A 13930-nucleotide genomic window follows, 5' to 3' on the forward strand; every position below is an offset into this window, starting at 1 on the left:
TCAACAAGAAACTAACGAGCTGCGACATCTGTAATAAAATTCAAAGAATTTTATTATCAGAAATGGATCCCAGCGAGTTTGTAAATTTCATCTTTGAGCTTTTTAAATTTCCCGGGCAAACAAGTGGCAGGTATCTGAAAATTTTAGTGTTTTTAATTACTAAGTCACTAGTCGTCATAAAAATTTTTTAAAAAATATACGCAATATTTTTTTTAAATTCTTGATATTCTATGATACTGAAAGTTGCAGACATTAAAAAAATTTTATTTATTGTTAATAAACAAAATAAATATCGAGTCAAAAACTTCAAAAGATTCATGAGAAGAATTTCAAGAAATTTCTATGATGACAATTAATTTTGTAATTAAAAACAGTAAAATTTTAAATTGTTGACGACTTTCAGCATCGTTATATTTTTCTGTCAGAACTTATTTTGTTTATTGACAATAAATAAATTTTTTCATGTCTGCTACCTCCAACATTATGATTTCCTAGAGAATTTATTTTTAAATATACGACATTTTATTATATAAAATTATTTTTAATAACAATCATGAATGTTCAATTATTTGAATTTTTGAAAAATAGCGGCAAGGATCAAGTGAAGCGTGCGCTGGAATTGGAACAAAGTAATTATCAGCAGACATAAATATTATTGAGCCTCGACTATTCAAATAATTGTCAATTTAAATTCAAAAAATGGCTGATTTGGAAGAAAGAATAATAGCACTGATAGACATGGATTGTTTTTTCTGTCAAGTTGAAACAAGAGAACATTCTGAATTAAAAGCCAAGTAATTCCAGTAAACTTTTAATATCAATTTTATGATTTAAATTTTTTTAGCATCAAGACTTAAACTAAGAGGAAATTCTTTTGGGAGACAAGATAAATATGGAGCTGAAGAAGTTATGGTGTTAGGCAACAGCAGCGAGAGTAGTTTGTTTGTTGTTTATAAAAATAAACAAAATCTTCGAGAGAAAATTGGTAAAGATTTAAATAATCAATGAAATTAAAATCATATTTAATAAATTTGGTAATAAATACTCCGGTAGTTATGTAGTGACTGCATGCTCCTCGTATATTATTAAATAAATAATTAAGATAAATGCATGATGAACCATGTATTTTATTTAAAAAAAAAAAAATTGTACATCTGCAAATTAATAAATTCAAAAGATATTTTTTTTTCTTTACATAATTATAATTTACCGTTTATTTATCATATATCACGCATCAATTGTCAATTCGTAGATATTACGATTAAATATAATATATTGTTTAATCAATTAATTTATACGTACGTATATTCATTTATTTTTTTTTATTACCTTGTAATGACTCCTCTAGTATTTATTATTTTTTTTTAAAGTCATGACAACACTTGGATACTTATAGTTACAATAATAATTATAATTATAATTTATAAGTAAATTCGCAGCCAAAAAACAAATATCGTAGTTAAATATCTATTTGTTTTTGTTTTTAGTTTATTTTTTTTTTTTTTAATATTATCGAAACCGAGACAAAGCATTTTATCAATTAATTTATTCAGTCTACTTGTACGCACCTTGATAATATATATTTTCAATAATAATTTATACGGAACACAATTATATGATAATTATCAATTAATTAATTAATTAATTAATTACTTTAACTCTAAAATATTTTTTAAATATAATTTCATTAATTATTATTTTATTTTTTTCCACTAATGTGTGGCTAATTTAAGTCATTATGAGAATGCGAAAAAATATATACACATGTACATACATGATTAATAATTATTTCATTTACAAATGACGATTGCACTTGTTACATTTTTTATCTTTCAAGGTTTGGTCAATTTTTTTATCATTATTTCCTAAAAGTTATTTTCAATATTCTTTTTATACTTCCGCTTCCACTTTTTCCAAAATAATTTTCATTTTTTATCAATACAGGAGATGTGGAAATAATTCAAATAATTTTTAAAAAATTTTAAATTATAAAATACAAAATTAATTATCAAAAATTTTTTTACTGGAATGTAAATTTCGAAATAATTTCCGTAGAAAAGAAAAATCCTTGTTATTAATTATCAATTTACTTGAAAATTAACATTTAATTCAAATTAAAGTCCCAGTTATTGACATTGAGTATATATGACCTTATATTTGTAACCAAATTAATAAAAAATAAAAATAATTTTAAAAATGATTATGCACGCGAATGAAAATATTTTTCATTTATAAATGAATTACGTATTATGTACATTACTTATACTAATTACTTCAATGCTCTAATTCGTCGATTAATTAATATAATATATATATATATATATATATATATATATATATATATATATATATATATATATATATATATATATATTTTTTTTTATTCTTTCAAACTCTAGGTTCGACGTATTTACAACAAAACTCTTATAGATTTTTTAAAGAAACTATTACTCAATAAAACTGCATTTCTTGGCAGTGTCAAACGCAAATAGTATTCCGCCTTATAAATAATGTAACCATAAATTAATATGAAAGAGAGTACATGTTTAAAAATTTAGTCTAAAGAATTGAGAACACGGTTTATAAAAACTTAAAAACTAAAATTTAAAATAAATGCAGTCACCTAATATTTAATTATTTAACTAGTGACACTGGATATTATTTTTGAGTCTATTAAATTTAAAGCTATAATTTCGAATTATTAAAACAAAAACAATTTTAAATAAATTTCAACAAGTCTACTTAATACAAATTCATTTAAAATCTATTAGAAGTAATTTTTTTAATAAATTTAAACAATGAAACAAAGCGTTTACTCATTTTACTATTTATTAAATAGTAAATTGTGTGACGGTACACTATATTTTTCATAATTACCCGCATTTAAATCTGCTTAGAGTTTAAATGTCTCGAGTTTGTCTAACGGGATAATCTAAAAGTGCATTTAAAAATTAAACTATCAATTTTATTTATTATGATGACAGATTGTTAAAAATTTGCGGAGTAATCGCGGATTAAATCCGGAAGCGATTATTTTTTATTTATTTAATCCCGAGTTTATTTTAATAATAAATTTCTGGATTGAAATTAAATTTACGTCATTTAAAAATTACTCCGCTGAAAAAAAAATTCGTATTTACTCCGTACGCGGAGTAACTTTTTTAAAAACTCCGGAACTCCGAGTGACGGATTAAATTTTGACAAATAAAATCCACATTCACTCCAAGTTTACTCCTGTAATAATAAACAAATAAAATGAAGGCAAATCTGAAATAAATTTATTGCACAGATACGAATTTAGCTACCGAAGAGAAGATACCGATAATTTGAAACCCGCCCGATAATCTACACAGACATTTAAGCTCTAAATAAAAATGGATAAAATATGAATATATTATTTTAAAAATCTACACGTCAATGCAGCATCAGTTTAAATTACAATCAAATGTAGTCATAATTAATAATAATATTATCTTTTACTAACGATCTAATCAATAATAGTTAAATTGGTCCAATACAAATGTTACTATTATTGATAGCTAACAATAAACTAGTCTCACAGTCTAGTCAGTACATCCATTAACGTAAAATTGTCATTGTGATCGACGTAACATGCAGTCTTATATCATACACTTACGATCAATTACAATATTTATATATATATTTTTTTTCTTTTGTCTTCTATTATTCATTTCTTGTCATTTCATTTCATTCAATTTTTTTTTTTATTTTTTTATTACTAGTTATGTAATATACTTTGCTACAAGTACCGACAAATCTACAATTTTAGAACGAAAAAAATAAAATAACAGCCACCCGTAATTAAGATTTAAAACAATATAAATAAATGAGTAAAAAAAATTAAAATGTCATGTAGAAATACTAAATAGCAAATAAAAGTCTTAGTTGATGACAATTGTTTTAAATAAACAAAACATCAAATAATAATAATGATAGTAATCATTATAAGACTTATGTGCTTAAATGTCATCGGTAATTTTTTCCTTTTTTTTTTCTATAACTGTATTTTATTTACACAGACGCACGCGACGCAGTAATCACACCATTACACAATTAATTAATTAATTATTATTTTTTGAATACATGTTGGTATACGGGTGGTTTCAAATGAACCTCGGTAAGCCGGTGTTGGAACGATGATACATGTAAGGATGCGGTGGAAGCCCGGCGTAGTGTCTTTGCCTCTGGTGAGGAAGCAGTGGGTGATGGACTCCGGCAGAACCGGGTGCCGGCCCGGGATGCAGGAGATGCGACGCACCGTCTCCGAGATCAAGTTCCAGTTCTTGCTGATCTGCTAGCTGGAGAGCTCCGAATGAAGCTGTTGCCATCGCTACGTCAGGCATTATGCCCGATAAGTGCCCGTCATTGCATTGATTGTTCGGTGACGGCTGTTTGGTTGTAAAAATTTTAATTGCATATTTTTTCTTGTTGACAATGAAATAAATTTACAATATTTTTATCTTGGTGATTGTTTTTAAAATTATTGCGTAAGTTATGAATAATTGTCATAAATAATGTTTTTTTTTTCTTTTTAAATTATTTACAGAATTTTTTTTTAATACAAAACAATTGTAATTTAAAAAATTTATTTATTTTGAAATAATTCATCAGTTTAGTGTTCGACAATTAAATACTTGAAGATAATTCTGTTCATAATTTAAAAAATGTCAGCTGACAGTCAGAACAGAAAGTAGATTTGTCAAAAAAAAATTGAAAATTTTGAACCCTTATTAAATTACTAAAAAATTTTATCATTAAAAAAATGTATTTTTATAAAATTAAAGCTTAGTATTACAGCTTTCATTAACTTTCTACGGAATCAAGCCAAATCCCTTCATTAGAAAGTTATAAGAGAAAGAAGTCATGAAAGTATAATTCTTTTGAATTTAACTAGTCGCCATTTCTAAACTAATCGATTTCGCGCATTTTTTCTTATAATTCATAAGCTTTTTATTTGAATCAATGATATTTTTGGAACTATTCGACGAATGAAAACGTAGAAAAATTTTTTGAAAGTTGCGCCAAGAGGGCAAATGCACTAGACTAAAAAATATTTTAGAGCAAATAATAAAATAAAATTATTTAATTCCATATACATTGTTGCGGTTTATGAAAAAATTTATAAATTCGTACATTGAAAAAAAAAAAGTACATTTCCAAGTAAAAATTCTTAATTCTCATATTGATTCTCTCGAATACTGTCAATAAAATATTATTTTAATTGCGATAAAACTCATTGTCGGTTGAAATTTGTTATTAGATTAAAGCAATTGCTATTAAAAAAAAAATATCATACTTTAATTAAGCGAAAAATTTTTTCTGTGTAAGGAATTACCCGACCGATTGACAGATCGTGCAAAAACGATTTACTTCAGACAGCTTTTATTGCAAATTCATTGCGAATATAGGTATCTAAAAGTACTTTTTCCAAATAGAATAATGCTTAGTACACATTGTTATCATTAAATAATCATGATAACGATAAAGTATGACAAAGGAGTCATATATTTGATTTCAATGTCAGGCAGATTTCTACTAGCAATTTAAAATTAATTTAACTTGAACGACTGATGAAGTTTAAAACGTTTAAATGATATCAACAAGGCTTTAATATAAAAAATTAATTTAAATTAGTTGATATTTAAAATGATTAATAAGCATAGTAAAAAAAACATAATGAGACAAAATTTGTAAAAATACATTTGTCAGCAAAGTATATTAAAGTGCAATAATAAATTACCTCTCCTGGAAGTCTGTAATTCTCTCCCTCAGTAACCACAGCAGGAAGTTCGTGTCTAATTCCATATGAGGAGTTTGGTCGCGGGAAAGTCATATTTCGGCCGTAACATGCTGCAGAAGTACTGCTAATATTAATACTTCCAGTGCTAACTGGTTCCATGTTTTCCATGTCCGTCATGGATTCTTCTTGCTCAGCATTGTAGCACGCAGCATTCTATTTAAATAAAAATCATCATCATCATCATCATTAATTAATTAAATAAAATTTTTTGTCATTTATATTGATAACCATGACATATACATTAATACTACTTTCTTCCGTCTTCGCGTTTTTGCACAAAGGCTATTATATATATACATACACATGATAGATGCGTCAGTAAATAAAAAAATCCTTGTGACTTGTGATAAATTATTTAAAATTATTTATAAAAATTCAATTTATTATTATTACTATTTATAATTTCTTATAGTTTATTAAAGATAAAATATAACTTTAATACGTTGGAACTTTTCATATATTTAATACAACGAATAATTGTTACAGCCTGATAAGATTGTTTATTAAAAAAAATATATATAAAAGTAGGTCAAATAATAATTTAAAGATGAATTCAAAAGTGCGGTTGTCAATAAGAGTGCAGATAAAAATGATGGATATAGATAACAAGATAATGAATTATTTATTTTATTTTAAAAAACGGTAATGAGTTAAATAATTAAATTCGTTAGGTGGGAGCGGTTTGTCCGATACGGAGGGAGAAGAATCAGATGTTAAGTTTAGTTAAACTTAGAGTGCTGTTTAGTTGTTACTGTTTCTTCTGTCTGACCTGATGATACAGTTTCTAACTGGCAATATTACGGGTTGAATTAAATTACCGGTTGCATTATTACAGGAAGGCTTTATTTAATACGATTAATTTTTTTTTTTTAATAGTAAGTGGTGATTTTAGATATTGTTAATTATTTGTTAATTAATTAAATTAATTATTGGTAAAATGGGATATTAAAAAAAAGTGAATATTAATTACTAATTTTTATAAATTTTTTATTAATGTAATTAAGTTAATAGGCAATTTAAGTAATGACAGTATAGCGCGCACGGGAATTAAATACACGTGTTCCGTTTCCGTATTTTCGTTATGCAATTTTTGATGTAATTTATTATTAATTTTTTCGAGGATGAAATAATTTTCGATTGTTAATATAATAGTTGGTTTTATTAAATATCAGACTTATTTTAAGTATTTAATAATTTTGAACCCTTGAATCTTATTATTTATTTAATTATTCATTAAAAACAAAAAAAAGTTTATGGGAATTTCAAATACTGCTTAGGATCGATAATATCGAGTATGAAAGCCAATAACTTTTTATCATTATTTTAAAGTCAGTGCAAATTTTATTGTTGATGTTAATTAACATTCTTTAGTATTTAAAATAAATAAAAGATATAAAAAATTTATAAAGTGGTTTAAGATAAAAGGAGACGGAAAAAAAATAATAATAAATAAAGTATTGCAAATTAGTGAAAAAATAATCAGTAAAAATTACGATTTCAAATTATTATAAATACTTTTCTTTTATTATTTTTAATATATATATAAAATATATAGAATGATCTCACTTGCGTATTTTTGTTTTAAATTAAAGTTTAAATTTCTCCGCTTTTCTGACCGATATCAGTTAAAATAAAAATTATAATAATAAAAAAAAAACAAAAATTACGTAAGCATATTCATGCCATTTAAGCTAAAGCTATATATATATATATATATATATATATATATATATATATATATATATAAATTGTTGTAATATGGATGACATTTATTAATGTATTAAAGTCAAAGAGATTTGCTTCTATCAAAAGACAATGGTACTTGCAATTCAGTTATTCATATTATATATATTTAAATTGCTGATATAAAAATATTTATAGATACTTTTGACCCAGTGAACGTATGGTTCTCATCAGTAGTCACTGATAGTAAATTAAATACTATTATCAATTCCATTAATACTTCAACGACTTATAAACTTGCCGGTTAAAGCATTAACATGGCTCGTATAAAAATAAAATTGATTTTAAAAACTCCTGTTTGAAAGTTATGATTCAACTATACATAAAAATCCGCAATTTTTCAATTGATTCTCTATTAGAATAAATAAAGGAACTGGCTCTTTTTTCATAAAGCTGAGCAACAACTTTTAAATCGGAGCGATTCTGCTACTCGAAAAGTAAAAAAAAAAACTCATTTTTTTCTCTGACCTAAGATTTTAAATTCGACTTTTTTTTATTTTTATTTTAATCGAATTTTCCATTTCAGTGTAATAAAAAATTGTATAAACACCGCGGGAGGATAGCAGAAGATTGCAACCCGCGTTGCGTAAATAGGAAATGCTCTTTTTTGTTCCCTAAGGGCGGAATATATATATATAAGAAGTTGATATTTCCCGCGTAAAATAAACTGTAAAATAGATGTACGTGAGTGTAATAGATTGAAATACTTGAGCGCATTAAATTTAAACTGCATTGTTTAAAAATGTTTCGGGTTATCAGCGATAATGAAGAGTTCAATTTAAAAACATTTATAGAGAGTACTTTTAAATAAAAACAATTTTTTTTTTTCCAAGGAAATTTCAATGACAGCAGATATAAATATTTTGAATACCAAGTCATAATATTACCATAAATTAATTATTCATACGGCGTTCAAGTGGTTTTTATAATTAGTATATGTGATAAATATTTCAATTGTCAAAGATGAACTGGTTGTATTAATTAATATTTATTATTTATTTATAGAAATGCCAGAGAACTGCGAGACGTTACCGGTAAAAGATTTAAAATCGTTGTTACAAGATCACTTGGGTGAAATTGAGATAAAAGGAACAACATGGAAACATTTGACAGACCCGGGTGAAAATTTTGGCAGCTTAATTTTAGCTATTGACGTAACGGTGCAGCAAAATAAAAAAAAAGAAATTCTTCATGTTGTTACAAAATTACCTCCACCGTCTAATTATCTAATGAAGTTATTCAACAGCCCGTTTTCATTCAGCAAAGAGATATCGTTTTATAGAGATTTAACTCCAGTATTACTGGAATTTCAACGGGAACGCGGGGTGATAAATCCTGAGAAAACGTGGATCGGGGCCAGGTACCTGGGAAGTCGGGTTGGATTGTCAGATGAATTTGACGAGCAAGCTTGCATTGTTTTGGAAAATCTAAACTACTCGGGATACAAAATGAGTAGTCGTTTAAGTGGACTCAATCGGCACGAAACCGAGTTCGCGGTTAAAAAACTTGCGCAACTGCATGCCGTGGCCATTGGTTTGAAGAAGGTCAAGCCGGGAGTATTTAAAGAGCTGGTTATGCCAGCACTGAGTAGTGTCGTCAATGAGACGGCTCATCAGTGCGTAATGGATATGGTTAAAAAGACATTGGAGCACTTGGAGAGCATCCCCGAGACCCGTAAGTACGTCGATGTAGTCCGGCAGTCAATGGAATTGGCGGGAAAGTATGAAAGCTGTCAAGTAAAAGATGAAAATTGGTGCACTTTGACTCACAACGACTTCTGGGTCAACAACATGATGTTTAAGTTTGATGACAACAATAATGATCAGGTGGTTGACATGAAAATAGTCGATTTCCAACTCTACGGATACGACTACGGCGTTAAGGATTTAATATTTTTGCTGGTCTCTAGTCCAGTCAATAGTATTATCGAAGATATATTCGACGACATGATAACCGTTTATTACGATGCATTTATTGACGTACTCAGAAAATTAAATGTTGATTGCACAGAGTTTAACCGGGATAAGCTGATTAATATTGTTGAGGAGTGTGCGCCCTATAAACTGGCGCAGTGTCTTATGATGACGCAAGTTATTAAATCACAGCCGGGTAAAGCTCCGAAGATGGAGTGCATTGATGATAAAGATAGTTTTTTGCAAATAGGAGGCGGTAAAGATCATTACGATAAACTGTCACTGATATTGAATCTCTTCCGCAAGAGAAACTGGCTGCTGGCCGATAAAAAATGATTTATAAAAATATAAATTTTTTTAATGATCTATTGAAGAAGATAAATTATTTAAAAGGTATTAGATAGAAGTTATTTATTTTTAATCTATAAAAAATTTTAAACATTCCGTGGTGCTGAATTTAAAATCGTATTTATAAATAATAATATTCACCTCAAGGAGATCGGCAACCGCGTCAGGTAAATTGAACTCCCGTACGACGCGTAGTCTCACTTGTCTGCTGATCTCGTGCCGGCAAGATAACGGTAGAGTCATAGCGCGTTGACAGCTTGGAGACTGACGAAGTTTTTGCTCCCGTTTCAACATCGCTGACATTGTTACTGCGTCTGGAACTAATTAAAGTATTAATTATTATTATTTATTGTTTCATTTTAATTAATATACTGTAATAAGTACTAAATAAGTAAACAAGTAGATTGACAAGCATAGCTATTAAGAGAGAAAGGAAAGGAGGCTGTTTAATTACCAGGAAGAGCTGCGGCGAGAACATCAACACCAGCAGTGCCCATTGATCGCGGTTTCTCATCTACCATGTACAATGTATCTGGTATGTCGGGAATGTATCGCGCCCTTCTTAATCTAACTAATTCTGCTTCTTGTACCATGTGTTCTTCGACTAGACTCTAACAGAATAAAACAAATAAAAAAAAAGTTAATATACATGTAGATAAATAATAAGTAAATATTGTAATGAATAAATAATAACCTTTATTTCCTCATAGTAGGGCATGAATAAACGAGGCCGTATAAATAGTCCATTTCTTTTCCCTCCTCTGATCCACGCGTTGATTCGTAAATTTTCACGCTCGTCGCCGATCATATGACTCGGCGGCGTTGATACCAGGCCTCTTCTTATAGCCTGGATAATTAAATATTTTTATAATTAAGTAAAATAATTTTTAGTTGGACTGTAAGAGCGAAAAAGTAGTAAACCTGAGTGAGGATTTCGTTATTGGGTGGAAGCACGTGGTCCATTCTGACGAGAGGTAAAAGTTCGCTGAGAATTTCCCGTAGCTCGATGTCACTGAGATCGCGTTTCTTGACGCCTTTGCGTGTGACAGAGTGCACGGTGTGGCTGAGTATATTTGGCTCGCGATCTTCCATGCGTCGCACCAGCTCCTGCTCGCCCCACTTTAGTACGGCCTGAAGTACTTCCAGCTCGCTTGCCTGGAGAAAATGACTTTGCAGAGACTGAGCTAGGTGTACGTGGTCTAACTGAAATAGAACTGGCGATGAAGCTATCGATTGAAACTCTTCTCTGAGAAAGTGCAACGCTTGTCTATGGACCCATGCCGAGCCGTGCGGTTGACTTCCCCACCTATAAAATCGATTAATTGTTTAATTGAACTGATAAAATACCATTACGGATAGTTAAAATAAATTGAATTAAATTGCGACGAACCTCAGGACAGTAGGCAGTGATTCTTGGGTTAAACACTCTAGAATTAGGTCTTCGCAACCTTGGGACAGAATGTCAAGCTCTAGAAACCGCCCGATTTGGTACAGCTCCATGGCTTCTTCCAGCGGACTTGGCCGCATTCGCCCGGTATGTGTTAACGCTTGTACTTCACCGAGACTCCCGGTACTGCTCCCGCAACCGCTGCCTCTCAATATCAACGACAGGTCCACAGTGTCCAAGTAAACGGCATGCAAAAGCACTCGCGCGTATCTTTTAGGAATAACGCTCTCGTCCAAGACAATTCTTGTAGGTATATGAAGCGCCCGCTCAGTGTGATCTTCACCAGAACGCGTCCGTCGTTGTATGAGGTTGCGGAAGAATGTTGACCTAGCTGACAAAATTGCTTTGTGGCAGGGCAGCTCGAGTTTCGGACGAAATCCGTACTCGGAGCTGCCACTGTCAGGTCGTTGGTAGTCGCCGTCAGACGTGAAGACTAGCGCCGCGTCTGCATAATCCCCAGTATCCAGCAAGTAACGGAGATCGTGATCCAAGTGGTTCGGAGTTCCGAATTCTTCACCCAGCCGCCGTAGCAGACTTGGATCCAACGATGTGTCATGGGAACAAATGTCTCCAGTGTACAGGTAACGCAGTAGTGCCGAGAACATATGGACTTCTAGATTCGGCGTTCGCAACTCCAAGCATATTCGCGCTCCATAGCCCGGGCATCCCGACAGCAGCTCTCGGAAGTACGGACATCTTGCTGACAGTAGTGCGCGGTGCACGGGAAAACACGCACCGCGGTAGACTAGATCAACGTCCGTACAGTGTTTGTAGTCATACAAAGTTGACAAGTCTTGTTTGAAAGTAGCTGCCGGTGGGCGCGCCAATTCTGCTTGTACGTGAAGGTCTTTAAGTGCAGCGAGAGCCTCATACTCCTCAAGCAGTGCTGACGCCTCCAGCGGACTCCAGGTCGACACTAGCTCGCGTATCACTCGCCCGTGGTCACATGCCTTTGACGAGCGCCGTCTCCGGATGAACTTCTTCCTTAGAGTCGCGAAACCAGTTACTTTCTTTTTTCGCTCCCTGTAAGCAAATAAAATTATTATTTTATACTGCGGTTTCTGCGGTTGCAACTGATATGTCTGATGTTTAAATTGTCTTGTTGGGTTTGTTATACCTGATGCCGATGTTGAACTGATCCGGATTTCCAGAAGATGAAAGTCTTGCCGCTTGTATCGGGTCACCACCGACAGCGGCTAGATTCGAAGAGGCCGATGCTCCCATCCTATGGGTCATACGTACATCATCATTATTATTCCTTTTTCCTAGTGATGACCAGCACCCAGTTCTATTGTTAACGTCACTTTCTTCGCCTCGCTGCAACGCGCACGGTATTAAAATCCTTAATACGTTCATTGCTCACCCAGACACCAGCCTGTTAATAATTATTGACGTTAATAATTAACAACAAATGAATGTTTGTAAAAAAAAAAAAAAAAAAAAAAAAAAAAATACTCATGACATGTAAAAGTATTGAATAACATCAACTAGAAACTCAAGATTTAACTTAGAATATATAAATAAAAATATTTGTTTTGATAACCGTGACCTGGTTTCGAACGAAAATAAAAGAAAAAAAAATAGTTACCAAAAATAATCATTAGAGTAATTAAAACTTTAAAATGGAACAAAAAATCTTAGTAAATAGTCATGATATATATAATAATTATTTATAATAAAAATTGTACCTGGGTCTCGATGGTGCATATTTTATTAAAATAAATGTCATTTATAAATTTAGTTGCTATGTTTCACGTAATACCATAAAAAAACATTTGTCACATAACACACGAGCGGCCATGTTTATATTCCAAATAAAAAACTAATAATCATGGCCTGGATAATTATTGTAAAAATATATAACTCAGCAACTGAATATGTTGAGAAATTTACAAATAAACATTAACGATGACATTTATTATTGATATAACGTCTTGGAGCAACAACAACTACGTCACTTGACACACATTTTTCTAGTAAACGAAAAAAAAAAATAAAATAAGTATTGTTTTTAGACTTTTTCAAGCGCACTCGTATGATAAATTTAAACAACACAGATTTATACTTTTATCATCCTCTAGAGACATTGTTGATTTTAACTCGAGAGAGTCCACTGGACAATTTATAAATAACATTACGGGTGTAATTATTATTTAGTGATAACGATGACAGCTGAATGAGTATGTTTTACATCATTGAGTTATCATTATACTTATACTATGTTATCTTTTTCTATATCTCGGTTGTCTCTGCTGGTGCTGGTGGTAACATACAGATGTCCGAACTTCGAAAGCTCTGAAGAGAGCAACAAGCGGTATAATTATTTTAATAACTGCTACCAATCTAGATAATTTTCTTTTTTGTATCTATTTTATTTGGGTGGCTGCAATGTACAACTCAAACTAGCGCCACAGTTTCACACGCTTTCCGCACTTTTTGAATTTACCGCACGCGCGCCGGCCAATAGGCGAACTGTACTTCCCGCGTAAAGACGAGTGCGCATCGGTCGGAGCGTCGATGCTGAGTTTGATCTGGGAGCTTGATGATGCGGTAGCTAATAGTTGGACCTCAGTATTTTTAATATTTTATTGCGTTTATTAATTAAATTAATGTCTTATTATATTTTTATGTTAAAGAATAATTTATTAAGAGTTTGTG

The 13930-nt window shown here is 30.7% G+C and overlaps 2 protein-coding genes across 5 annotated transcripts; one reads left to right on the forward strand and one right to left on the reverse strand.

Annotated features, from left to right (window-relative positions):
* Positions 1-15: 15 nt before the first annotated feature.
* LOC103574420 (BTB/POZ domain-containing protein 7) lies at positions 16-13636 on the reverse strand. Of its 3 annotated transcripts, XM_008553863.3 has the most exons (10): positions 13338-13635; positions 12961-13245; positions 12390-12647; positions 11216-12295; positions 10747-11131; positions 10520-10672; positions 10280-10436; positions 9967-10145; positions 5762-5974; positions 2385-4409 (listed from the first exon to the last, which is right to left on the reverse strand). In XM_008553863.3, the coding sequence occupies exons 3-10, from the start codon at positions 12626-12628 to the stop codon at positions 4125-4127; spliced, it is 2691 nt and encodes an 896-aa protein (XP_008552085.1). In that variant the 5' UTR covers positions 12629-12647; positions 12961-13245; positions 13338-13635; the 3' UTR covers positions 2385-4124. The 3 variants fall into 3 exon arrangements, with proteins under 3 accessions (XP_008552086.1, XP_008552085.1, XP_008552084.1); XM_008553864.2 differs by lacking the exon at positions 2385-4409 and adding an exon at positions 16-134 and having other exon boundaries at positions 12961-13636; XM_008553862.3 differs by having other exon boundaries at positions 12961-13635.
* LOC103574418 (uncharacterized) lies at positions 6433-9896 on the forward strand. Of its 2 annotated transcripts, none has more exons than NM_001414811.1 (2): positions 6433-6696; positions 8570-9873. In NM_001414811.1, the coding sequence occupies exon 2, from the start codon at positions 8572-8574 to the stop codon at positions 9811-9813; it is 1242 nt and encodes a 413-aa protein (NP_001401740.1). In that variant the 5' UTR covers positions 6433-6696; positions 8570-8571; the 3' UTR covers positions 9814-9873. The 2 variants fall into 2 exon arrangements, with proteins under 2 accessions (NP_001401740.1, XP_053596309.1); XM_053740334.1 differs by lacking the exon at positions 6433-6696 and adding an exon at positions 6758-6776 and having other exon boundaries at positions 8570-9896.
* Positions 13637-13930: the final 294 nt, after the last annotated feature.

This window comes from Microplitis demolitor, chromosome 7, assembly GCF_026212275.2.
Source record: "Microplitis demolitor isolate Queensland-Clemson2020A chromosome 7, iyMicDemo2.1a, whole genome shotgun sequence".
Classification (NCBI taxonomy): Eukaryota; Metazoa; Arthropoda; class Insecta; order Hymenoptera; family Braconidae; genus Microplitis; species Microplitis demolitor.

Excerpts from the sequence above, each read along its gene's own strand:
- LOC103574418 (NM_001414811.1), top strand. The coding sequence starts at position 8,572 with ATGCCAGAGAACTGCGAGACGTTACCGGTAAAAGATTTAAAATCGTTG.
- LOC103574420 (XM_008553863.3), bottom strand. The coding sequence starts at position 12,628 with ATGAACGTATTAAGGATTTTAATACCGTGCGCGTTGCAGCGAGGCGAA. Across the intron at positions 12,296-12,389 it reads CAGTTCAACATCGGCATCAG|GGAGCGAAAAAAGAAAGTAA; the intron begins GTATAACAAACC and ends ATTTGCTTACAG. Across the intron at positions 10,146-10,279 it reads TCTCGCCGCAGCTCTTCCTG|TTCCAGACGCAGTAACAATG; the intron begins GTAATTAAACAG and ends TACTTTAATTAG.